This window comes from Pelodiscus sinensis, chromosome 2 (assembly GCF_049634645.1).
Source record: "Pelodiscus sinensis isolate JC-2024 chromosome 2, ASM4963464v1, whole genome shotgun sequence".
NCBI classification, from domain to species: Eukaryota; Metazoa; Chordata; order Testudines; family Trionychidae; genus Pelodiscus; species Pelodiscus sinensis.
The window spans coordinates 76,742,815-76,767,489 of record NC_134712.1 but is presented as its reverse complement, the minus strand read 5'-3'; the positions used below and the strand labels follow the sequence as shown (position 1 = coordinate 76,767,489).

At 44.2% G+C, this 24,675-nt stretch overlaps 1 protein-coding gene across 11 annotated transcripts in view; it reads right to left on the bottom strand.

The window, feature by feature from the left end:
• The window catches only part of ZNF521 (zinc finger protein 521), a 281,436-nt gene that overhangs the window by 147,290 nt on the left and 109,471 nt on the right, over positions 1–24,675 (bottom strand). For all 11 annotated transcript variants that reach the window (XM_075920829.1, XM_075920828.1, XM_075920827.1 and 8 more), the window contains one exon: positions 19,674–23,026. In XM_075920829.1, the coding sequence (XP_075776944.1) occupies positions 19,674–22,586 (2,913 nt within the window). In that variant the 5' untranslated portion in view covers positions 22,587–23,026. The remainder of the gene's footprint in view (positions 1–19,673; positions 23,027–24,675) is intronic.

The following is a 24,675-nucleotide window of genomic DNA, read 5'->3' as shown; positions in this document are numbered from 1 at the left end:
CATTTATAACCCCTGCTCTATTTCATAAGCAGATCTTAGCAATGTGGCAGAGTTGAGATGCGGACCGCTTGCTGAAGTCTGAAATGCTTCCTGGAAGGTGCCAGATAGCAGAAGCCCAGGGATCTGAGGGTGGCCCTGGAATCTTTCAGGACATGAGTTTTGCATCGGTCTATTCATAGAAAAGGGAGGTTTCCTCAGACAGAAGATCCAGAATGGCTTGCTGAATCTCAAATGGCAACCCTGAAGATTAGAGCCAGGAGCACCTTCTCCTGACCACAGCTGATGCTATTGTTCTGGCCACTGTGTCTGCTGTTTCTAGGGAAAACTGGAAGGGGGCCCTGGCTATAGTTCTCCCTTCCTATATGAGAGCAGAGGCCACCTTCCTGCACTCCTGAAGCAGTAGATCCTTAAACTTTGACACAGAGTCCCAGACAATCTAGTTAAACCCAGCAAGGCCCACTGACTGGAGATATGAAGCTGTAAGGCCATCCGTAGAATAAATCTACCAAACAGATTCAGCTTCTTTGAGTCTTTTGGTTTGGGGAGGAGGTCACGTCTTGCAGCCCTTGTCTGTCTTTTATTGGCCACTGTGACCACAAGAGTCCCGGGAGGAGGTGTGGGAATATAGATCTTCACACCTCTTGGTAGGAACATAGTATTTCCTCTTTGCTCTGTGGTAGGCAGCAAGGCAGGGGTCTGCCATAGGGACCTGACTGGACACAATGGCCTCAGTGAGGGGAAGGGCCACTTTTATTGCTGCAAGATATCTATTAGGCTGTGTGAGGGCTCTTTAAGCACCTCCACTTCTAGCCTCAGTTTAGAAGCCACCCTTTTCAATAAATCTTGGTGAACTCTGAAGTCATCCTGCAGCACCGAGCTGCTCAACCCTGATACTTCATCTGGGGAGGATGAGGATAAGTCCTGCATTGACAGGGGACCTTCCTCCTCTAGTTCTACATGAATCACATCACGCTGGCCTAAGTCCTTCGTGTTGCCACCGAGCTCAGTCCTGATTCTAGGCCAGATGGCATGTGTGTCGCAGAGGGGCACTTCTCTTGGACACCACAAAGTACAAAGTGCTAGAAGGCAGTCCTCATGGGGGGAGGGGGGGAACCTCACAGATTCCAAAATGGCCACTGGACCTGCATATGCCATTGTCCTCTGGGCCAAGCACCTGAGGGGCACCCACATCGGGATCTGGTGGGATGTAGGATGGATATTAGTAACAGCCCCTTCTTTAAGTGCAGGTTCCATTTCTGTCTCCAAGGAGGAGTCAGCTTAGGGAGAACATGGGATGTGGTGGCAGTGGTAACCCCCTCTTCCATCAGCCACTACCAAGGATCCAGGGAATGGTGCCTCTGTTCACAGAGGCCAGGGCTGGCTGCGGGAAGGGGCTGCTCTGGCACCAGCCTCTGTTCACAGCAGACAGGGCTGGCCGTGGACACGGGCTGCGTAGCAGCAGCAGCCCCTGCCTGGACCCCTGCAGACAGGGACTGCTGCCAGAGCAGCCTTTGCCCATGGCAACCCTCAGCCCGCCACAGGCAGAGGCTGTTTCACAGAAACATCTGCTATCCCCCATGCTACCTTTGATAGAGGCAATGGGGAAGCAGGTGGTACCACGGAAATGGTGCTGCAGGGAACCAGCTTCTAAGGCAGAAGCAAGTAGTCAGTACTCCACTGGACTACCTCATAAGCTTAGGTTGGCCCCGCACACCCTGCAGGGCTCCTGTGCATTCCTAAGGCTCAGGCTTCATAATCTCCCACTGATCCCACACTTTCTGTGGGGCTTTCTTTTGAAACATACAAAAACCCCACTGGGCTCTTGTACATTTCAAAGGAGCAGGCACCGCAGGGAGTGCGGGGCCAGTCCCCCATGGGCCCCGCACTCCCTGTAGGGCTTCCGCTTCTGCTACAGTTCAAAGGCGGAGGCACCCTTACCAATTAATCGAATAGTCGATGGAAATCCCATTGACTATTCAATTAGTCAATCTAAATGTAACAACCCTAATGTGGGGCCTCCCCCAACAATTGAAGCAGCAGGATCTAACCACAGGATGTGCAGGGTTTGAAGTCCAAAGAATGCCTAGATTTGGGATGGAGGATACCTCTCTAAGCTAAATTGGGGGGGGGGGGGAGAAAATGGGTGTCTGGACTGGGGATGCCACAGCTGGGCTCTGCAAGGGGTGAGGGTATTTGGGCAATAGCGACCCCATATCTGGGCTCTGGGAAAGAGGGGGTGCAGGTGTACTGGATGGGCAGGGGCTGCAGTTGGGCAGGGAGGGGGGGGGAAGAATTGTGGGTTCCCGGCCCCTCAGTTAGGAGGAAGTGAGGGGGAGAAGAGACAATAAAAAAGGAAGTGGGTTGTCATAGGGATTTCTTTTAACTCTCCTGGGGGGATTTTTGTGTGTGTTTATGTTGTTACAGACATATCTGCTGACAGGTATTTCAAAATAAATTACCAAAATAATTGGAACTGGCATGATTATTTAAAGTTATTTTGACAAATGAAATTTTCAGAATTTTAAAATATTTTGATCAGAATTTATAATATGTTGGTGCAAAATGCCCTGAGGAGTAACACTATATACACTATTATAAGTTGAATCTGTTTAGTCCGGCACCCTCTGGTCTAGCAACATCCATGGTCCGGAATGATTTCAGTTAACCAGATGTCCACTTATGTGTGTGGTGAAGTTTCCTGTGTTCCTAAAAAGTTTGATTACAACCACTAGTCCCGGCTCTCAGTGTTATGTGTTATTTAGCTCTAATTTACAGCAAATGTCTTCTAAGAACCCAGTAAGCAGTGGATGTGTTGGTAATGCTGCTAGACAATATTGACCTCCTGTGAATTAGTAAATTCTCTCATTTGGCACCGGTCAGGTCCTGAGGATGCCGGACTACAGAGGTTCAACCTATACTAAAGAATAAAATTGAAGGCAATTAAATTTGAGAAAGAAGTGAAGGAGGGAATCACTGATTTAATACCTTGCAGAGGCAAAAGAAGTAACCATCCTGAGTGGTAAAAAGGAAATAAGAAAGTAAAGAGTGGCACTAGAGGGTGCTAGAGCCGGCCCAACAAATACCACTGAGGGAAACTTTTGCAATACGCACATACCTTAACATGAAATGGATATGAGTAAGTACTGCAAAAGAACATACACATACATTTCCCTAACCTTTCTGAATAGTTAGTATCAGGAAGCCCTCCTGCTTTATTGTCATGATCCTCAGTATTAACAGTTCAGTTTGCAAAGTATCCTTATTTTATAAAGGTAACCAAACTGTGCACATTACTACAAATGGGGCTTTGCTGGTTCTCTATACAGCGAGAAAATAAATTTCTTTCAATCAGTACTCCATATTTCTACATGTACAAGAATTTTATTTTCTTTTAAAAACAAAACAACTAATAAATACTACGCTTACAGATTTACAGTGTTATTTACATCCTTCTGTGTAGTGTTCTCAATTGTATGATTATTTGGGGTGTGCAGCTCTTTTCTTCCCCTGTTGCTTTGCCTCATTCTTCTATGCTAAAATGAATTGCATACACTTAGTTATTTGCCAATGCTCCACCTCCTTGTCAAGTCATTCAGAGTTTTATCTCCTGCCTTTTTTATACTGGCATTCCTTCAGTTTTGTATCATCAGTAAATTTCATCGCCTTACTACTTGTTCTTTCTTCCATGCTACGAATATGCTGCAGAAATTCAACAAAATCACCCCCATTAATGATCCTTAAGGCATTCCATTATTCACATTTCTCCAACCTAAACTGCTTCAATTCACAGTCTCCTACGTCTTCTGTATCCAAGTTAGTTTTAACTTAAGCCAAATAAAGTAGCTCTCCCTGTGCCATACTTATTCACCCTACAGATTAGTATTTTGTGCTGTACAGTTTGAAATGCTTTTCTAAAATCCAGATAAATTATATTCATGGCTTCCTCTGTCAGTGCTTGTGGTTACTTCATCAAACTAGTTCCTCTAAATTTTTAGAAATGATCCCTCTTTTGTGAATCTGTGCCCTCTCTCCTTCATTAAATCCAAAGTTTCTAGGTGTTCCTCTATTAGGTATTTGATTAGGGATTCTTACTTCTTCCCCCACTGTTTAAATCAAGCTTACAAACCTGTAATTTCCTGCATAATCCTTACATCCCCTGTTAAATGTCTGTTAAAAGCCGCCTCTCTCTAGTCCATTGATATCTCTTCTGTTTCCAGAAAGAGACTGCAAATATATCTGCTTAATGTTTCCTTTAATCTTTGGCCACAACCATTTCAGTTTCTTCTTTCTTTGGGGAAGTTGTGTCTATTTATGTCATCTTCACATTAGGAGCACTAAAAGACAGAATCCACTTTATCAATATTTGTTTCTTTGATTCTCCATACCAGCTTAACCCCACTAGTATCTCCTTCCACTGAACTGTTAGTCCCCTATATACAGCATTCAAAAAATACCTTACAACGTTTAATGTAACCTTGCTTCTACCCTTCATGTTTGTGTATGAATATGCAACCTTTCTTAGTTTAACCCATATACTTTTTTTAGTTCTCTTCTACATGCGATATTCTTTGCTTCATAAACCTGTATGCTTCACTCTTACCTACAACAACTTTTGAATGTACTTATTCACCTAACACATCACTCACATAGCTTCATCCAATAGCTTCACTGAATAGTTAGACATTTATCTTGCTCATAGGGATACTGTTAGCTTGCATTTTTATACTGATGAATTTCTAAACATTCAAATTACTAATAAAGTACACTTTAATTCGAATATTGTGATTGTTTAAAAACTGAAATTATTTTATAAGAATTGTACTGTTTTCCTTGTGATGTTTATTAGGGTCTTAAGTACACAGGGAAAATACTGAAAATGACTATAGGTAAGAGCTGTCAAATCCACAAAATAAATAAGCTGAAAAATATTTTCTTAATTTCTTTATTTATATCTTCTTGTATCACGTATAACATTTGCACACAAGTATGACAGTGTCCCTTGAACAAGGCCTACCTTTGCTATTATGCCTAAAGAATCTTTGCTATCATTTGCCATTGTGTATTTTACACTTTGCACTCTAGGTCCTTGAAATCTTTGTATAATACTCTCTCAGTGTCTCAACTGTAAACCTTGTCCTTCTCCTGACTGTCATCTAGCGAAGCTTCATGGCTCGCAAGGTCCTATGACCTCATGCAGAAGTACCACGTCTTGCAATGTTTTAAAATCACAGCATTTTCCTTTCAAAGCCCCTAGTCCCTCAGATCTCCAGATCTTTGAACATTCAATATTAAAGTGTAGCGCTTGCCAGAAGAGTAACCCTAAATGGCATCATGGGGTTCTATATTTATTCTCTTTCAATTATTTCATTTCAGAATTGCATCGTTTACAAGTACAAATACAGTATGATTTCCCTAAATTCCAGCGCTGCAAACTCAGACGGGGATCTTAAAAACAAACATGCTTTGTCCATCTCCCTACACAAGGCTTGGTCCTGCTGGGGTGAGCATGGTTAGCATCATATGGGACTCCGTGATCACTAAAACTAATAAACCCTGAGGACTGTTTAACAATCAGAAGTCTGTCATGCCTACTACTAACATCTTCCAGATCCCTGCCTTTGTGCCTCCTTTCACTGGTCTTGATCTTGAAGGATGTTGCCACTCAGGGAGTTTCCAAAGTCAGTGGGAGTTCCTGACTAGTCAGTAAGGGGGTGTCTAGACTACAGGGTTTTGTCGACAAAAGTCCACTGTTGTCGACAAAACTATATCTGCGTCTACACTACCGTCAAGTTCTGTCGATATAACGTTGACAGAACTCGGCAGTTTTGCTGACGGTGGTAAACATCATTCTACGAGGAATAATGCCTTTTGTCAACAGAGTTCTGTCGACAGAAGGCGTTATTGCATCTACACTGTCCTTTGCGTCTACACTCTCATGTCGACAAAGCAGTTTGCTTTGTCAACAGAACTGGATGTAGTCTAGACACTCCTTGTCAACAGAAGCTTTGTCAACAGTATATAAGCCAGTAGTCTAGACAAACCCTAAGAGTTGCAATGCTTAGCATCACTCAAGATTAGGTCAGCTGATGTCTGTAATAAAGATTTTGCAATCAGAATTCAGATGACAGTTTTGTGGAAGATGCATGTGGCAGCAAAGCACAATGTATATCAAATACCACTCCGCAGGCTGGATCTGGCCCCCACACCACCATATTTACTGGCACCTCTGCTGGTAGGGGGATCACAGCCAATGGGAGTTATGATTGCCTGTACCTGCGGAGGTGCAAGTAAATATAATGGAAGCGGCTCACTGGGGCTAATCCTGGTGAACCGCCCCCTTTTTATCGCCCACCCCAATGTATATGGTAGGTTTGAGATATTCAGAAAACAGATATATGGAGTAAAAAGCTTCCATTTTTTCAGTCACTTTTTTTGGTTTGTGTTTGTTTCTTTGAAACAATAAGGCACTTTGAGGCAGCCATTCAATAAAGCCAGCACTCTCTTCACCCACAATCAGCAACAGCTGTAGCCTAATAAAATTAACAGTTCACGCGTATTCACAGGAGAATACTATTTTGCCATTACCTTCTATCAAATTTTGTAACAGCTCTCAGGACTTACACACAAAAGCAAAATTTAGGGCTCTTTAAAATTTTATAAACCAGCAATATCTTTGTTTATTTCAAAACCGATAACAGTTTCCTCTGACCCCATGTAACCTGTTGCCTTTGAAAAAAACACTGACTTTTTGTTGCAACATTCCTCTGAAAGTGAATCTTTTCCCTCTCCTGGCCTTACCCATACATTTTAATCAGGATCTTTATTGATTCCAGCAGATTCTGGACATTATTCTACCAATGTACCAAATGAACAGAACTTGAACTAAAAAAATGCAATATTAATGTTATTGTAAAAAATACAAATACACTATATATATATGCATCTGAAACATCACTAATAGGCATACTCCCCATCCCCTTTTATCCTAATCATGCAGTGAGACCTGCACTGGTGAAGGTCAATGGGGTATGGATACAAAGATACGCTCATACTGATCTGTTTAAAAGACTGGCATCTACGCTTAACTGACAGAGCTATACAGGTGAAATGCTTAATGTAGCTGCCAGACTATCTGTTGTGTTTTAAGGTGTTTTTTTTTTAATATAGATGCAGTTATACCAGAAAAAAAAATCCTTTGCCATGATAACTTGTTTTAAGAAGTGTCCATCTTGGGAATTAAACCAATATAATTATAGGAGTATAATTATATTGTTATAGTTATGTCAGTAAATGTTCCCTGTAAACAAACCCTTGGGCTTATTCTACACTAGAAAAATTTTGCCAGTATAGTCATATCTAGGGTTACCATATACGAACCTTCAAAAAAGAGGACATCCGTGAGAGGGAGTGTATCTGTATCAGTGTCTACCAACTCGTGTTGTATTAATGTGTTGTATATACTATATATAAAACAATACTACAACGTGAGCATATACAAAGAGCAACAGTGAGTATACAACGTGAGTATATAATAAACTGTGTACTACATGTCGTCTACATTGAGTATTTATGTATAAGAATAAGAGTTAAGGCCTCAAAAATCAGATCTACAGGCAGTCCCCGGGTTACGTACAAGATAGGGACTGTAGGTTTGTTCTTAAGTTGAATTTGTATGTAAGTCGGAACTGGTACATATTGTAGGGGAAACTCTGGCCAAATATCTCTCCAGAGCTCAGTTTTATTCTCCCACACCTCACTTCCCTCAGTCCTTTATTCTCAAGCTGAGGTGTCTGCTGAGAAAAGCTGTTCCACGTCTCCCTGGTCTGCTGGGAGGGGTGCTAGCTTTGCGTCTCCCTGGTCTGCTGGGGGGAAGCAGCTAGTGCGGGGTTGCCTCACCCCGTTTGTAAGTAGGGATCTGATGTAAGTCGGATCCATGTAACCCGGGGACTGCCTGTAATTACTATAATTTTAATGTTCCTCTTTACATGTACTGAGTCCTTCCTTTCATTGGTCCTTCTTCAGTTTTCTTCCTCCTGATGTACCCCTGCATACTTCTCTGTAGATCACATCTCTCTCAGCAGTGGTTGATTGCTCTTCAAGAAGGCATGAAGGACTTTGCAAGAAGTTTGTCTAAAATTGTACTGTACAAGTAGAATCCCTTTCAATGACTCAACAGCCAAGTTGTTCCTTTCCTTAGTTTTGCTCCAATGTTAGCTTGCAAGGAATGTGAGAGTGATACCACCCTTACATGAACCCAAAGGTAAACTGGGATGCCCCAGTGCAGCTCACGCGTAAGAGACTGGCTGGCTGGGGGCAGGGCTCTGGATGCTACCGACCCCGGAGGTGGCGCAGCCACATTGCACCCAGACTACAGCTCTGGTGCTCAAGTGTCTGGGCAGAATGATCCCAGCCACCTCAGTGTTCAGGTGATGACCAGGCATCGCAGTGCTTAAGTGGCTGGGCAAGCATAGTCCTTGCCTGTCCCCCCGCCAGTGCTCCGGTGGCTGGGCAGAGCAGTCCCTGTCCTGAGCCTCCCCCCCACACCTCACAACCCTCTGTCCTGACTCCCACATCTCCACACTCCTGCCTTGACTCCTGTATCCCCAACAGAGCCCTGCACAACTCCCTGCCATAACTCTTATACCTCCACATCCTCCCTACCTTCAGCTGATGCCAGCTCCAGCCCTGGGGATGCTGGTGGTAGGTGCCCAGCTGCTCCTGGGCATCCTTCCATCATCCTCCCCATTCTAGACCCCTGCCTTAATTCTTGAGCCTTCCACCCTGAGCCCCCCACACTTCCCAGCCTCTTGCCCTGACTCCTACAACCCCATACCCTTTGCCCCCTGCCTTGAGCTCCCAGCACCCACCCCTTCAATGCCCTGCCCTGAGCCCCCCTACACTCCATCCCACACTTACATTTCTTACAGGTACCGTCTTATCGCCACTCCCCCTCTGTCTCCTGCCTTGACACCCACCCCTTCCTCCCACCGAGGGACAGAAGGTTGTGATACAACAATACCTGTAAGAAATTTATTTTCACCCCGTGTGAACCCAGGTTAGCATTCGCTACAAGGTTAATTTGAGTGTGTAGGAGTGAAAGATGATCTGGTCTAGTGTGATTGGGAGAGGAGAAGACACAAGGTTTATGCTAACACCATCCTTATCCCTAGATACAAGTGTATTATCGGGGGAAGGACAGCACTCGCCTAATGTTAGTGAGTGGGGTAAGAGGAATATATGCAGCAGTTATGCTAACCCCCCAGATTAGGCCTACTTACAATCCTAGCATGAGTGTGTTGGGGTAGAAAGGGCTCGTCTAATTTAAAGGGTCCAGGAGAGGGAACAATTAGAGGTTATGCTAACCAGTGTTTCCTGTAAACTGAGTTCTTGGGTGGCCATCCAGGAGAGATTTAAATACTACTGATTATTTAGTAGCTGATTAGCAGTGCTCCCATAGCACATAGCATGTTTCTCTAGGGTTGCCAGATAGTTTTACCAAAAATATCGGACCCCCGCCACCCCACAAAAGTGCCAGGCCGCCAAAATGCAGTCGCAGCCTCTTTAATTGCAGGGCTGCTCCCCTGCCACTCCCCCCACCCCCACCACGTCTCCGTCGGGTGCCAAGCAGGGAAAAGCAGAAAATACCGGACATTTTATATGGATGGTATTTTCTCAATTTCTTTACTGGACAGAAGGCACAAATACTGTCCAGTTCAATACTAGAAACCTGGCAACCCTATGTGTTTCTAATGGTGGTGCATATCTGCACATGCCTCAATGCACATAACATTTATTCTGCACACGGATGGAAAAAGTTAGAGGGAACATTGATATTAACCCCCACCTTAGCCCTCCCGACAGATATAAAATGGTGGAGGCTGGTGTAATGTTGGTAGGTGAGGGGCGTACCCCGTGACACGGGGGCTGTTGTAATATTGGAGAGTGGGGAAAGGAAGATACAGAGTCATATTAATTCTAGCCATAGACTTTACATGGGGACAGGCATAACGGGGGAAAGAGTCTGGGAAGAGTTATACTGATTCCCAGTTCATCCCTAATCACAGATATTACATGGGGGACTGGTGCAATGTTGTGGGCGCATGATGGGTTGTTTTAGCTCCAATATTACCACCACCAGCTACAATGTGGGGGGCCGCTGCACCAGCACTGACAGAAAGGGGCAGACACTAGGTGCTAACTACAGTAAACTTCCGATAATCCGGCACCTTTAGGACCCAGGGGGTGCCGGATTATCAGATATGCCGGACTATCAGAAGGGGGGGCTATGAGGGGTCTGGGGTGGGGTGGGGGGATGCTGGTCAGTTTCAGCAGCGGCTGAATCAGGGATGCCTGCAGCAGAGCAGCTGGAGTGCTGCCGGGTTGGTCCAGTAGCGCCGACCCTTAGCACCGTGAGACCAACCCGTCAGCACCCCAGCTGCTCTTGGGGACGCCTGGGGCAGAGCAGCGGGGGTGCTGACTGGTTGGTCCCGCAGCGCCGCTCCTCGGCGCTACTGGACCAACCTGGCAGCACCCCAGCTTCTCTGCCCCAGGTGTCCCCAAGTCAGCTGCTGCAGAAACTGATCAGCGGCTGACTCCTGAAAGCCAGAGGCAGAGCTGCTCTGCCCCGGGCTTCCTGGAGTCAGCCTTGGTCAGTTTCAGCAGCGGCTGAATCGGAACGCCTGGGACAGAGCAGCTGGGGCGCTGCTGGGTTGGTCTGGTAGCGCCAAACTTCAGCGCTGTGGGGACCAACCCAGCAGCACCCCAGCTGCTCTGTCCCAGGTGTACCCAAGTCAGCGGCTGCTGAAACTGACCAGCAGCTGATTCCAGGAAACTAGGGCAGAGCAGCTCTGTCTCGGGCTTCCTGGAGTCAGCCGCTGGTCAATTTCAGCAGCGGCTGAATCCGGGACAGCTGGGGTGCTGCCGGGTTGGTCCAGCAGCCCCGAGGGGCAGCGCTACTGGACCTACCCAGCAGCACTCCAGCTGTTCTGCCCCCTGCTTCCCGGATTCAGCGCTGGTCAGTTTTAGCAGCAGCTGAATCGGGGAAGCTGGGGGCAGAGCAGCTCCAATGGTCCGGCTGCCCGGAGCACTTCCGGGTTCCTGATGGTGCTGGACCATCAGGAGTGCCCGACCGTCAGATGCCGGACCATCAGAGATTTACTGTATCAAGTCAATAACCAAGAGGAGCATAGCAAGGCAGGGCCTGGCCCCACTACCAGAGCGTGGCTCCCAGCACTTGCAGGCAGGGATCTGCCCCTCTCCCTAGGGAGCCACTCCAAGGCCTCCTCCTGCCCAACCTTTCTACTGACTCCAGCCACCTCTCCTCTCCATCATCGGCTCAATCTACCCTGTTAGGCCACCACCCTCCTGTACTGGCCTGGCACTTCTGGTGGCAGCACTTCCATTTCCACGCAGAGGGCTCGGAAGGGGTCTCCCCATGGCAGGCACATGAGCTGGGAGGGACGGTGTGATGGGGACACTGAGGCGTACGTGCGGCGGGTTTAGGGGAAGGGGGCTGTGGTGACACCATCCAGAGCACAGGCGCAGTTGGGGCCCAGTGGAGTAGAACGCACATACCCCAAGCTCCGCAGCAACCGAGTGCAGGTAAAAAAGATGGCTGCACATGTGGGGATCAGGTGGGGTTGGACATTGGATGCAGTGGCACAGCACTGAAAAAGGATAAGGAGGACAAAATCCCGGACATTTTTAGATATTTAAAAAAAACAGATAGATGTGGAGATTTAAGGAATGAAAATTAGGATAATGTCCGGGAAAAACCAGTTGTATGGTAACCCTAGTCAGACCTGAAGAGCTGTACCTGCAGACCCTCCTAGCACAGACACAGTTCATAGTGGCAAAAGATACTTTGGCCAGCATAATTTATAGCAGTTCCCTCAATTAAAGATGCTTTAACAGAAAGAGGTCACTTTTTTGCCAGCATACTTGTTTTAGCCAGCTGAGAAATGTAAAATAAGCATCGCCTTCCTTACTCAATGCTGTTATCTCAGCAAAAGTTTCTAGTGTAGATCTGGTATGAGGCTTGCTCTACACCCGTGGTCCCCAACACAGTGCCCACGAGCGCCATGGCGCCCGCGCCGGCATTTTAAAACTATGCACATTCACCGCTGCTTAGAGCAGGGTCGGCAGCCTGGAGCCCGCGAGGGAGCCCGACGTGGCGCTTTGGAGGCTTGTGCCCCACCCCCACCGCAGCAGGCAGCCCACGCAGGCATTTCAGTAGCCAGAGCAAACCCCACGCTGGTCGGGTCTGGCTGCAAGGCAGCAACAGGCCCCCTCCCCTGCAAAACAGCTATGGCGGGGTCCTTTGTGGTGCAGGAGCTGCGAGCCGGTAGGGAGGGTCCCTCATGGCCGCTTCCGCCCCCCCGCCCAAGCCCATTGGCCGGACCTGGACAATGGCAGCTGTGGGAACCTACCAATCCCCAAGCACATGGCCAGGCAGGTCCTGTGCGAGAAACAGGAGAGCAACGCGTCTCGCTGGTAAATGTCCGCCCCCCCCCCAGCTACTCCCACTCTGATATCTTTACCCACAGAACTCTCCTCCCAGACCCTGCACCCCAATCCCCTGCCCTGAGGCACAATCCAAACCCCTGGCCTGACACCTCCTCCCCCCCACCCCCAGTAAAATGTCTGGTATTTTCAGTTTCTCAGCTGGAAAGCCACTTGGGACATTCTTCCCCTGCCATGTGGAAGGGAGTGTGAAATTTAAATGTGCCATGATTTTTCTTTGGCGGGGGTGGTGCTTTTTTTGCTCAACATTTGGACTTCCCCCCCCTTTTTATTAATGCAGAATTTTGTTTAAAAATTAATTACAATATAATTAAAATAAAAATTATCCAATTAAATTAAGTTTCTATCAAATTTACCCAATTCACATTTAATATGAAAATAGCCTTCAATTTCACATTTGACGCCTTTTTTTGTTGGCACCCGCCACACTCTTCTGAAAACATGAATGTGCTATTGGCCACAAAAAGGTTGGGGACCACTGCTCTACACTATAAAGTCAGGATGATATAAGTCACTTTATACCAACTTCTTTTTGCATATGTCTACATTCAGATTTGTCTCTGGCTGATGTAAATGCCCCATTATGATAACATAGTACAATCTCCTTCTCAAATGGCGTAGAGCAATGGCCAGCTTGTTGAGGTCAACACAGTGTACGTGTAGACACTGCATGACCTGTGTTCTCCAACAGCTGTTCCCTAATGCCGCATTCTCTATGACTTTGACCATTCTGTTCTTCATTTCCAGGCTGGGCTAAGTAAGGGAGAAAGGAAGCATGAGAAATAATTTATATACACAGGGATGTCCCTTCTATCCTCCGGGAGGAGAGCTTGGCGAAAGTTTCATGGAGGACTCTGCAATCCTCTCTCAAAGGCTTCTACAGATAGCAGCCTTATTTCTTCCTCCACAGCAGGAGCTTTCTCGGGCCACTTTGCAATGAGTTTGGTTTGCATCATTGTAGTAAACAAGTTAGGGGAATACAGGCCTGGGCAACTTGAGAATGCTCTCTGTGCCTTTGTTACCCTCCAGACTGAGATATCAGCTAAACCCATCTCCTGTGAAAAATAGTTTCGTACTAAGTGGCACTGCCCTATGCTCATATCCCTGGAATAAAGAACACATTTTTATTGTTTCGTGAAACCTAAATTCCTTCCTTCGCTCCCTTGTCCCTAGCAGGCCATACTCACTAGGGCTGAATCTGGAGCACAGTGCTATGCAGAGGTACTTCAAAGCTGAAGTGTGAATAAACAAATCTTAATAAAATGTCTGTCCTTTACAGGAGGAAAGGGATGGAATTCTGAAACTTCACTTTTCCTTTCTGTTGTGACTGTAAATCCATTAATACAGCTGTCTCTCTCTTTATCAGCAGCTGCTGTCATTGTGGCCTTGAGGCCTCAACACCCACAGAACATCAGATCCTGAGGAGAAGAACATGTTTAGCAAGATCCCGCAAGCCCATACTGCATCGCATTGCAAACAAAGGGCCTGGGGGGCCAATGGGGTAAGATGGCATAGAGAATGAAAGAGCAGACAGGAGAACGGCCTAGGAAAGCCAACAGGAAAAAAGAAGGAAATGCATCAGGAAATTATGATTCTTCTCAGACAGCAAACCTAAATGCTGCAGCCCTGGTTGATCAAGAGGTCCCAAAATCCCAGACTCCTCAACCTCTGCAATCCTTAAAGAATTGCTACAGCTCCATACAGGCGGACAGCAAGGAAAGCCACAGCTTCATACACTGATCTGAGCAAAACATGGTTTGCATGTTCCATAATGGACTATCTCTGTGCTGCCTTTCCAATTTTAAAGTTCCAATCTATTAATTTATGTTAAAAGTTTGTATTATCATGTCTGTTTTGTTTTTCATATTGTTCTTCTGCAGTGTTTTTGCCACGCAACAGATTTCTATTTTTGGAGAATAAAACTGTATTAGTTCACGACACATGTTGCAGCAACCATAGTACTACAGTCAAAGCACACAGTATGTGTAGATGTACACAAGGACTACACAGTTCCTAACAGCACCAGAGCTCCAAAACAGGCATACAACAAGGACCGCCCATTAAAGAGTTCTTTCAAAGCCTCCCTCAGCTGCAAAGGTCTGCACTGCATTCTTGGAATGGCCATTGTGTCTGGCTGTTCAAAGCCAATAGATAGCCACTAACCCACTACCCTGGCATCAGCTTTTCTCTCTTTGCCTCTCAGAGATTATGTAGAATACAACAGGCAGCTATAACCATTGGGATATTTTTTTCATTCAAGTCCAATCCACTGAGCAAACACCATCAGTACCCCTTCAATCCACCACAATCACATTCAACAGTCATTCTGCACCTGCTGAGCCAGTTATTGACTCTTTTCTTGGTGCTGTTGAGAGCAAGGGGTTGTTTGGGTCCCCCAGGATCATTAATGCCATTTCAGTATCATCAATGGTAATCCTCCATCTGGGAAAGAATGTCCCTGCTCACATCCAGTTTTCTTAAAAGTAATGGAGACTATACACCTTTCTTAATAGCCCACATTAATATCAGTGAAGAGCCCCTAATGATCTGCCAACACTTGCATAACCATAGAAAAGTAGCTCTTTCTTTTGGCATACTCAGTGGCTAGGAGGGCTGGTGCCACAATCAGGGCATAATTACCATCTATCTCCCCACCACTGCTCGGGAGCCCCATTGCTGCAAATCCATCCCACTATGTCCTACATAGCGTCACAGTCCCATAGAGTAGGAGCCAATTTATGGTCCTACACACTTGCGTGGCAACAGCCCCCACCATGGACTGTCCAACTCCAAAATCATTGTCCACTGACCAGCAGCAATCTAGCATGGCAAGCCTCCACAGTGAGGTTGCCACTCACTTTCTCCGCTGTCAATGCACCGCTCATTCTGGTGTTCCTGTGCTGGTAGGCTGGGGTGAGCTTAGCTCACAGATCCAGGAATGTGGCCATTTGTATCCACAGCTTCTGCCATCCCTGCTCATTGTTCCAAACCTGCATTACAATACAATCCCACAAATCAGTGCTCGTTTCTTGGGCCTAGAAGCAATGCTCTGCCATCTGTAGTTGCTCCATGAATGCCACTAGCACTCTTGAATGGATTTGCATTGTGTCCCCCAGCAAAATGTCCCTGTTGTTGTGCTACTCCCACAGATCTAGAAAGACAGGAGAATTGTGCATTCTGTATTTGCAATGTTCAAAAAATTGGGCATACAGTGCATCTCCATGCTTCTGTCAGAAGAGGTGGATGCTGATAAGTGCTGTGCGGGTTTGTTTGGTTTTTTTAAAGGCATGAAAATACGAGCTATGGATTGCATTATGGAAATGAAAAAGTTGCAAGCTGGAAACTTGAACTATAGCTTGCAGAGATCCCTGTGCGACTCATTTCTAACCCACAATGCATTGTGAAACCCTCCCCACCAAAGGCATAGCACCTGATGGTAGCACCTGTCATGCTGGGAGACCTACCTGTGGTGCACTGTAATCTGCATCAACACAAGCACTTCTGGAGTATGTGCAGCCCTGACACATGCGGCCAAGTGTGCATACACACAAGCAATATTCAAACTTCATAACTTGCATCGAACGAAGTTTTTAGTGCAGATACAGCTTAAGTCACAAAAAGCATAGGAAAAACTACAAAGCTTTCTGCTGAATCAGTAGGTCTCCCAATATGTGTTTTGTTAAGAAAATATGACAACATTTTAAGTTAGGGCAACATAAGTAATATACTTAGCACTTAAACATGCTTTTCATCTTCCAAGGGTTTACAAACATCTATACTAATTAAGCTTTATGACATCCTTTTGAGATAAGTGAAATTGGGCTAATACATACGTATGAGGAAATTGATACAGAGAAGTTGAAGTGATTAGCCCAGGTCAGCAAAGAAAGTAATATTAGAACTAGGACTGAGTTCTGGTCCCCAGTCCTCTACTCAGACCACATCCCTCTCAACTTCTAACATTAATAACCACCCAGATTATTATTCTATTTCTTATCTTAATATATATTAGCAGTAATTCAGGAACTTCTAAAACTTCTACACCCAACAGTGAACAGCTCATTAAGTTTAGAAACAATACTTAGGATGCTCCAATTTTAGACATTTATTAACAGTTACTGCAACTTTTAGTAACTAAAAAAAAAAATCAGAAGTTATATGGATATAATGAATAGGTACTAGTGAACTCTGCAATTAGATTTGTTCTTTATATAGTATGAACAAAGAAGGCAGAGAAAGGGTGTGTCTAAACTACACCCCTCTGTCGGCAGAGGGAATAAATTAGACACATCGAAAGTGCAAATGAAGTGGGGATTTAAATATCCAGTGCTTCATTTGCATAATCACGTCATGGTGCTGTTTCGAACAAAAAATGAGTACAGGATCTTTCGAAAAATCGCCCATTGTCAAAAAATCCATGTCTAAACCGAGCTTTCAGTTTTGAAATGGCTCTTGTTCGAAACAGCGCCATGATCCGATTATGCAAATGAAGCACAGGATATTTAAATCCCCGTTTCATTTGCACTTTTAATGTGTCTAATTTACATCCCTCTACCAACAGAGGGGTGTAGTTTAGACGTAGCCAAGCTGAGCAGTTGCACCCTTTTAACTCAAAGGTAGAAACAATCATCTAAGAAACCAGAAGATAGAAGTTTTAGTCTCACCTTCCAATTCGGTGTTGAAAAATATTGTTTTAGTTTCCTTAGAACAGACATTAAAAGCCCCTTTATATGTCATTCTGGGGGAACAGAGGGTGCTGGTGAATTAAAAATGCTGGTTAACGGAGAGGGAGGGATTTGGAGTGTGTGGGGGGGGAGGTGCAAGATAGGGGGTGAGAGGGGCTATGGGGCACAGGTTTTGCACGGGGGCTTTGGGCTGGCAGGCTGTTGGGAGGTTTCAGAGTGCTGGATGGGGAGGAGGGTGGGCTATTTCCCTCAGCTGGCCCTCTCAAGTGGCTTCCCCATCTTGCTGCTCCTGGTGAAGGCACAGCCAGGCAACGTTATTGCAAGCAAGCACACTGCCTCAGTCTGAGGTTTCCCCTCCTCCCCCGCAGCAATTGATGGAGGAGGAACAGAGGTAGCACACCTGTAGGGCCGCTTGGTCCTGCCTCTGCCAGCAACGGCAGGGAGGGTAGCCATCTGCCAGGGCCACTAGAGGAGAGCAAACCCTCCCATCTGGAATTCCAGGCCCCTCTTGCACCCCAACCTTTGTTTCAAGCTCCCTCCTGGACACAAACTTCCACCCAGAGGACACCCCCACAGACCCTCCCATGCCCCAGCCCCCTGCCAGCCCTGCACCAACTACACAATCAGAAATGCCTCTTGATTGAACTTGCCAGTTGATGAAGTGCCAGATATAAGGGCTTTTACTGTATATCTATTATTTGAATAATGCAATGTTTGCAGAACTATCAGTGGGACCACAACTCTATATTTCTCTCGCTTCCATAGTTAGAAAGCTCCTAACATCCAGTTCAATATTTCAAACCATAAAACATAGCACTCAATAAAGCAAATGGAATCTCTGCTCTATTTATTACTATGGAAAATTTTTGTCACAATTTTTTCAAAAATTAGCTACAGCCATGTTAAACAGATACATTTTTTCATGGGACATTGTCATAGTACAACTTATACTCAAAACAACGAATGTCCTTATCTATCATAACAACACTTTCAACTACTAACCGTTTTACAAATCCAATTTACTTTTCATTCTGCTACAGGTCGTCCCTGCTATAAGTCGCCCCGTTATACATCTGTTCCGCATTGAAGTCATTGACACTTGTAGGAACAGATGCGTTATAAGTCCTCCCATTCCCCACTATTAAGTCGGGCAAAAAAAGCCAACCCAGTTTGTGCAAATGGAAGTCAGCCATGGGAAAAAAATCCCTGCTTTAAGTTATTTCGCTATGAATCCAAGTTTTTTGGACCATATCTTGGACTTATAGCGAGGACAGCCTGTATTTGTTTACACTTTGAATTTTTCTCTGTTTGAACAGTGAAATCTATTAAGTGAGTTTTGCTTTTATTTATGATTACTTTCCCTGCAACAGTGCCTTGGTCACTACACTTTGAAAAGAGTTTAAATTGGAAATTAAAAAAATATGACCACAGCTATGCTACTTCAATGTGCATCCTATAGCAAAGTTTAGTAAGACTTTGGGTACAAACTACTTTTGGGAGACATGGAGAGGGAAGGATGGAAAAAGAGGAGGGGAAAGGAGAGTGTGTGTGTTTTGAGCTATTAGGTTTCTTTAACTGTTGGGAGACCTATATGCAAGAAATTATCCCCCAAATCCTAATTAGCACATTCTATTGATTGAACTTATTAAGGCAAAAAAGACTCTCCCTTACCTCCCACATGGATCAGTTGTGGCATTTCCTTCCACTTCTAATACCATCCCTACATTATCGCTTAGGCTAATGTAAACAGATGAGAGCAGATAAAATCTTTCAAACGTTTGGGACTATCTTTTATGTGTAATTTTATTTTTTAAGTTGTTCTGCATAGATGAAGTTTAAATCCTCAGACACTGTGCTATCTAATATATTGTTGATAAAAAGAAAATTAAAAATGGAATTGGCATGAAAAGCCCAATTTCACCATTTGCCCTAGGTCGATGGATAAATTATGGAGTTCCATTTTAATCAAAATATGGTAAAGACAGGGAAAATTAACCCCTGAAACATAATTTACAAAATTAACCCCCCCCCAATCTGTTGTTCACAAACATTTTTTGATAGTTCATCCTTTTTGCCAGCATACTGGCTCTATGTATTTTACTTCTATGTCATTAAAACTCTTTGCCATAAGCACAAGTCATCGCAAGGGATTCCAGCTCGCAATGAAGCTAAGTTAAGATTCCAGATCTCGGTTGTGCTGGCATGAAGACTGATCTCTCAGTAATACAGAAGACAATATCCTAGGGAGACTGGAATTAGTCCTATTCTGCACCAATGAAGCCAAAACACAAGGCATATCAAGAAGCAAGTAATTGCTAGCTAACGGCTATTGGAGGAAGTATATACCATGGTTCAGTTTAAGCAGTTCCTGGCAAGTAACAATTAGGCCTGAGAGAACCACAGTGTAAAATACACAAGTTTTATCAAAAAGGTGAAAAGCAGCCTCAGCAAAATAAAAAGGTTTACCTCATCAGACTGAGAAGGACTGATTCTGGGCATTGGCGATACTTGCGGTGTTTTCAGCTGTGTGCTGTTGCTGTCTGGAACAAGCTCTCTGTGGATTGACTGGATATGATTCTGGAGTTCACTTTCAGATTCAAATTTAACATTGCAACTAGAGCAGCGAGTCTTCAGTCCCCCTGCCTTGCTCTTGTTCTCAATGGAACTCAAGTTCTCATTTTGACCCAAGCCTTGTCTGTTACTGCTTGAAGGTATGTTGACACTTGGACTACCACTTTTACTGAGATTAACACAGACAGCGCACAGCCCATATGGCAGACCATTGATGTCAAGTTTCACTAAATCCTGTTTTGAGCGGAATTCCTTCAGGCAAGAAGCACATTTGTACAGTTTCTGAAGATGCTGTGCACGCCCTGTGGACTGCACCGAGGAGCCATTTCCTGTTTTTTGCATGTGAAATGTTCCATGGATTTTCAGTTCCAAGGTGGAAGTCACTGTTTGCATGCATACCACACAGCGGAATCCTGTTAAGGAATTTCTCAAATCAGGGTGCATTTGGCAATGCTCTAAAAATTCCTCCTCACTCTGCAGAGGCATTTTGCAAATTCTGCAGTTTCCAGTGTCCAGACTCTTGCTGTGTGTGACTTTATGTTCAGTAAGAGTCAAAAGAGATGGAAACCGCTCACCACATATTGGGCACATATAATGTTTCACTGGTCCCAAGTGTGTCTGCATATGTTCACGGAGCCCATTTTCAGAGAAGAACGTTCGAGAGCACACATTACACTTGTAGTTCCCTTTAATCAGCTCTGCCTTCTTCTTAACTATGGCACTTTCTCCGGGTCGGATGTTGTGGTCGCGAAGCTGATGATTCTGAAGAAGAGTTTCCATCGTATATGCTGCTCCACAAATGTCACAACCGTACATGGGCTCAGATGTATCAACATCTTCTTCACTGCCGTCATGGCTATTATGTGACTCCTGGCTATTTGTCAATAAGGTCTGGAGTTCTACTTCCTCTTTCTGAACTTGCTCCGAGGCACCATTTGTTCCACAGTTTGGAGTTTTTGTTTCAAACACACAATGTTTTTCCCGCAGGTGTTTCTCTAGCAATATAATAGCATGGAAAGCTTTGCTGCAGAATTTGCAGTTGTATTTTTTGCTATGTGTAGTAATGTGGCACTGAAGCTCCACCTCGGTACCAAATGACTCGCCACAGAAAATGCACTTGTGCACTTTCCCTTGGTTCTCCAGGTGATTGTGTTTCACGTGAAGCTGCAGGTCAGTTTCATTCCGGAAGTCCCAGTTACAAGACGTGCACCTGTAGACCTTCTTTTCATTGCTGTGCTTCACAGCCAGGTGTAGCTGAATGGAGACTTTGGAGTCAAAAACCTCTTGACACAATGTGCAGCGGAAGAATACAAACGTATGCATGTCGAGCAGGTGTTTTTGCAAGTCATCCACTGAAGTGAACTGCTTGTCACAGCTTTCACAGATATAGTACGTAGAGGTTATCATGAAATGAATTGTAACATGCTTCAGCAGTGACTCTTGGTTTGGAAACTCCTTGTTGCACTGAGGGCAGGTCAGTTTTGGCAGGACAGTGTCAAGGTGGGTTTTTAAATGAGTCTGAAAACCATCCAGAGATGTGTACTTAGCGCCACACTGATTACAGACATATTCACCTGCAGGACGCGGAGGAGCCCCACCTACAGCTTGCATCATCTTTAAAGAAGTTTGTTCTATAGTTACAGGGGATAAGGGGCTCAAGGCTCTAGATTTCTTTCCATTGTGGATATAATTCAATGCCAAAGGAATGTTCTTGTGGTTCTCCTTGATATGCTTGTTTAATTTAAGGACACTGTTAAATATTGGAGAATTAGTACAGTAGGAACAGGAATATACTTCCACTACTGGATCTTTTGGGGTTCCGAGTACAGGGGAACCAAAACGGGAACTGCTAAGATCACAATGGACTTGTCTAATATGCTCTTCCAAAGAAGAATCAGTAAGAAATCCCATGTAGCAATGGGGACAAAAGAACGCATTACTGTCTTTAGCAGCAGGGTTTGCAAATCCATGAGAACATCGGATATGTTCCTGAAGAGTGTTGAGGTCATTGAATACTTCAGAGCAGAAATTGCACTGGTAGACCATGGCAGGCATGGTAGAAACAATCAGGGCTGGGTCTGGAGCTTCATGGACTTGCTTAAGATGTTCGTTCAGATTATAAAGTGAAGGTAATACCTCCAAACAATACTGGCAGATATGCGCTTGTTCAGGTTTATCTAAATGCATAGTTTTCAGGTGTATCTGCAGAACGGCAAGGCTGGAAAATAACTGTTTGTTGCAATAAATGCAGCTATAGGTAACTTTTGCTTGCTTATTTGAAGGACCAGTGATATCTGGTACTTGCTGGGCTGCCCGCTTTCTTCCACGACCTTTTGTTATTGGGGGGGCAGTTTCTACCATTGTTGAACTGTCCACTGAGAGGTTTGAATCTGGAGTGGTGCTAGATACTGAGGTGTAGCCAACAGTTACCAAAGAAGGGCTGTTGCTGTGATTGCATGATTCAGGTTGCTGGTGACTATCCATGTGGCTGTACAGTTCTTCCACAGTATGGAAGTTCTCTGAGCAAACGCTGCACGAATTCTTCTTTTCACCATTATGAACCTGCTCCATGTGATTGACAAGTGAACTTTCCTCTACAAAGAGTTCATGGCAATAAACACATTGAAGAGCAGCCCTGTCTTCATTAGGGGAACACTCGGGGTGGCATTCTGCTATGTGTTTCTGAAGATCTTCAGGAAAATCAAAGCCTTCCTCACACTGACTGCATTTCTGAGTGTCTTTCATTTTCCACTCCTCCATCCTGGAGGCAGACTGAGAACCATCCTTGTTTCTTTCGTGTACCTGCATGTGACCATGCAGCGAACTAGACGAAAGGAATCCACGCCTACAAATGGCACATTTATATGGCTTGTTGGACGTATGAGTCTTTAAGTGAATTTTAAGATGATCGCTCCTTGAAAATGCTGCATCACACTCACTGCAGTGATACTTCTTGTCTCCCGTGTGAAGTTTTATGTGGCGATCTCTGCTCCGCTTGTGTTTAAAGAGGCGACTACAATATGTGCATTTGAAAGGGAGCTTGTCGCTGTGGCTTTGCTCGTGGTGCTTTAAGTAGCTGAGCCGGCTGAACGACTTGTCACAGAACTGGCACGGATAAGGCAATCCTGGGCCACCTTCCTCCTCACCAAAATCACAACCTTCCCCATGGCTTGGTGAAGTCTGGTCTTTGCTGGAAGGCGATGAAGCTGGCCAGGAGCAAGTAGGGTCATCCTCAATATCCACTCCATCTGGAATGAGAAAAGAAAAAGGGCACATGTGCTTATTCATATGCAGTTCAAAATATACTCTCAATGTGTATAAACATGCACAGCTCTAGTACCTCTAAATAGCGGAAACAAATAAACTTGGAATGGGATACTTTTCAGATCCAACAGTTTTAAATCCACATTTATTTTTATCAGACTGTAAAATATGAAAAATTATTAAATACTTCTGTGCCTATATTACCCTTTTATTGCTTTTTATCATCCTCTCAGAGTTTCAAGATACATATTATACATTGACAACTTTATTAAAATGCAGATTTTAATATATTTAATGTTTCTTTTGTATCCATTGTAAAATGATTTGCATATTATGTGAGCATCTGAAGAGTCAACGAAAGGAGGAAATATTACAGAAATGATTTAAAATTAATGCAGTCAACCCACATGCCTAGTATTTAATAAAAATTCCATGTGCTTTTCCTCTATTTTTTTCGTCTTAAAGGTGGTTCTCAAAACAAAAATCTTTTAGGGGTTATTATTGATATAGAGTTTTGTGCCATCAACAAAGTAATATTTAAAAATTACAAGGAAGGAAGGAAATGGACAAAAAAAAACCCATAATAAAAATGATGTCTTCGCCAAACAAATGCAGCCTAGATCTCTTCAATAACTACCATTTGGTAACCTCAAGCCAGCAAACAGCTTATTAAATGTTCAAAACAAACTAACAAATATTATTATACTAAGTCATCTGGGATCAAGGAAAATAAGAAAGTTCCACAAGAGCCAGATCCCAACAGTGTATTTTGTTTCTAAAGTTCAAGAGGTGGGCCACCATTTCTTCCTTTTTGCAAAAGCCTCAGCCAGATGAGCTTCCTTAGTTAAACAGAATCTGCACTTTTAGGTGATCATAGACAAAGCAACTTGTGAAAAACTGGAAACAGGAAAAAATGATACAGGATTATGGTAAAACCTGAAAGATTTATGGGTAACAATAAAATGACAAACAAAAATGCAAGCAAGCTATTCAACTGAACTAGTCATCCATGAGACTACTTCACTTCTGGACCAGGTGAGTTTTAGCTAACTGGTTTACAGGTGCTATCTTGGATTTTTGCAGCCTTCCTTCTAAACATACAATTCTGCGGTTTAATGACTCTTAGCGCATTTCTCTTAGTATAAAAACTTCTTTAAAAATACAAAATGCCTAACAGCTCCATCTAAAACAAATAATTATTTATCTCCTTCCAGGGGCAACATCGTTGTCTTATTTCCTTTTAAACACAAAGTTGATTAAGATAATACATAGAAAAAGACGGAAGAAACCCAGGAAGAAGTTATTTTTCTTAAGATATTTTTTAAGAAATGCTAAGTTTTTTACCATCTATAGCCCTCTAACAAAGAAACTTATCACATTAACATGAAAGTTAAAGTTGGTTTATATTATGTAAACATATTCCAAGCCTGCTTTCTTTAAGGTAACAAGATTTTACTAGATTATCAGCCTCCTGCTTATCCACAGGAAACAGATGAGGATTCATTCCTTTCCTGCCTCTAGAAACTGATGACAACACCATCTCACTATCAATGCCAGATGGCAACCATCTAACTCTGAGAAAACAACCAAACACCAATTCTGGAATCCTGCCCATGGTAACAATGCTTTTCAA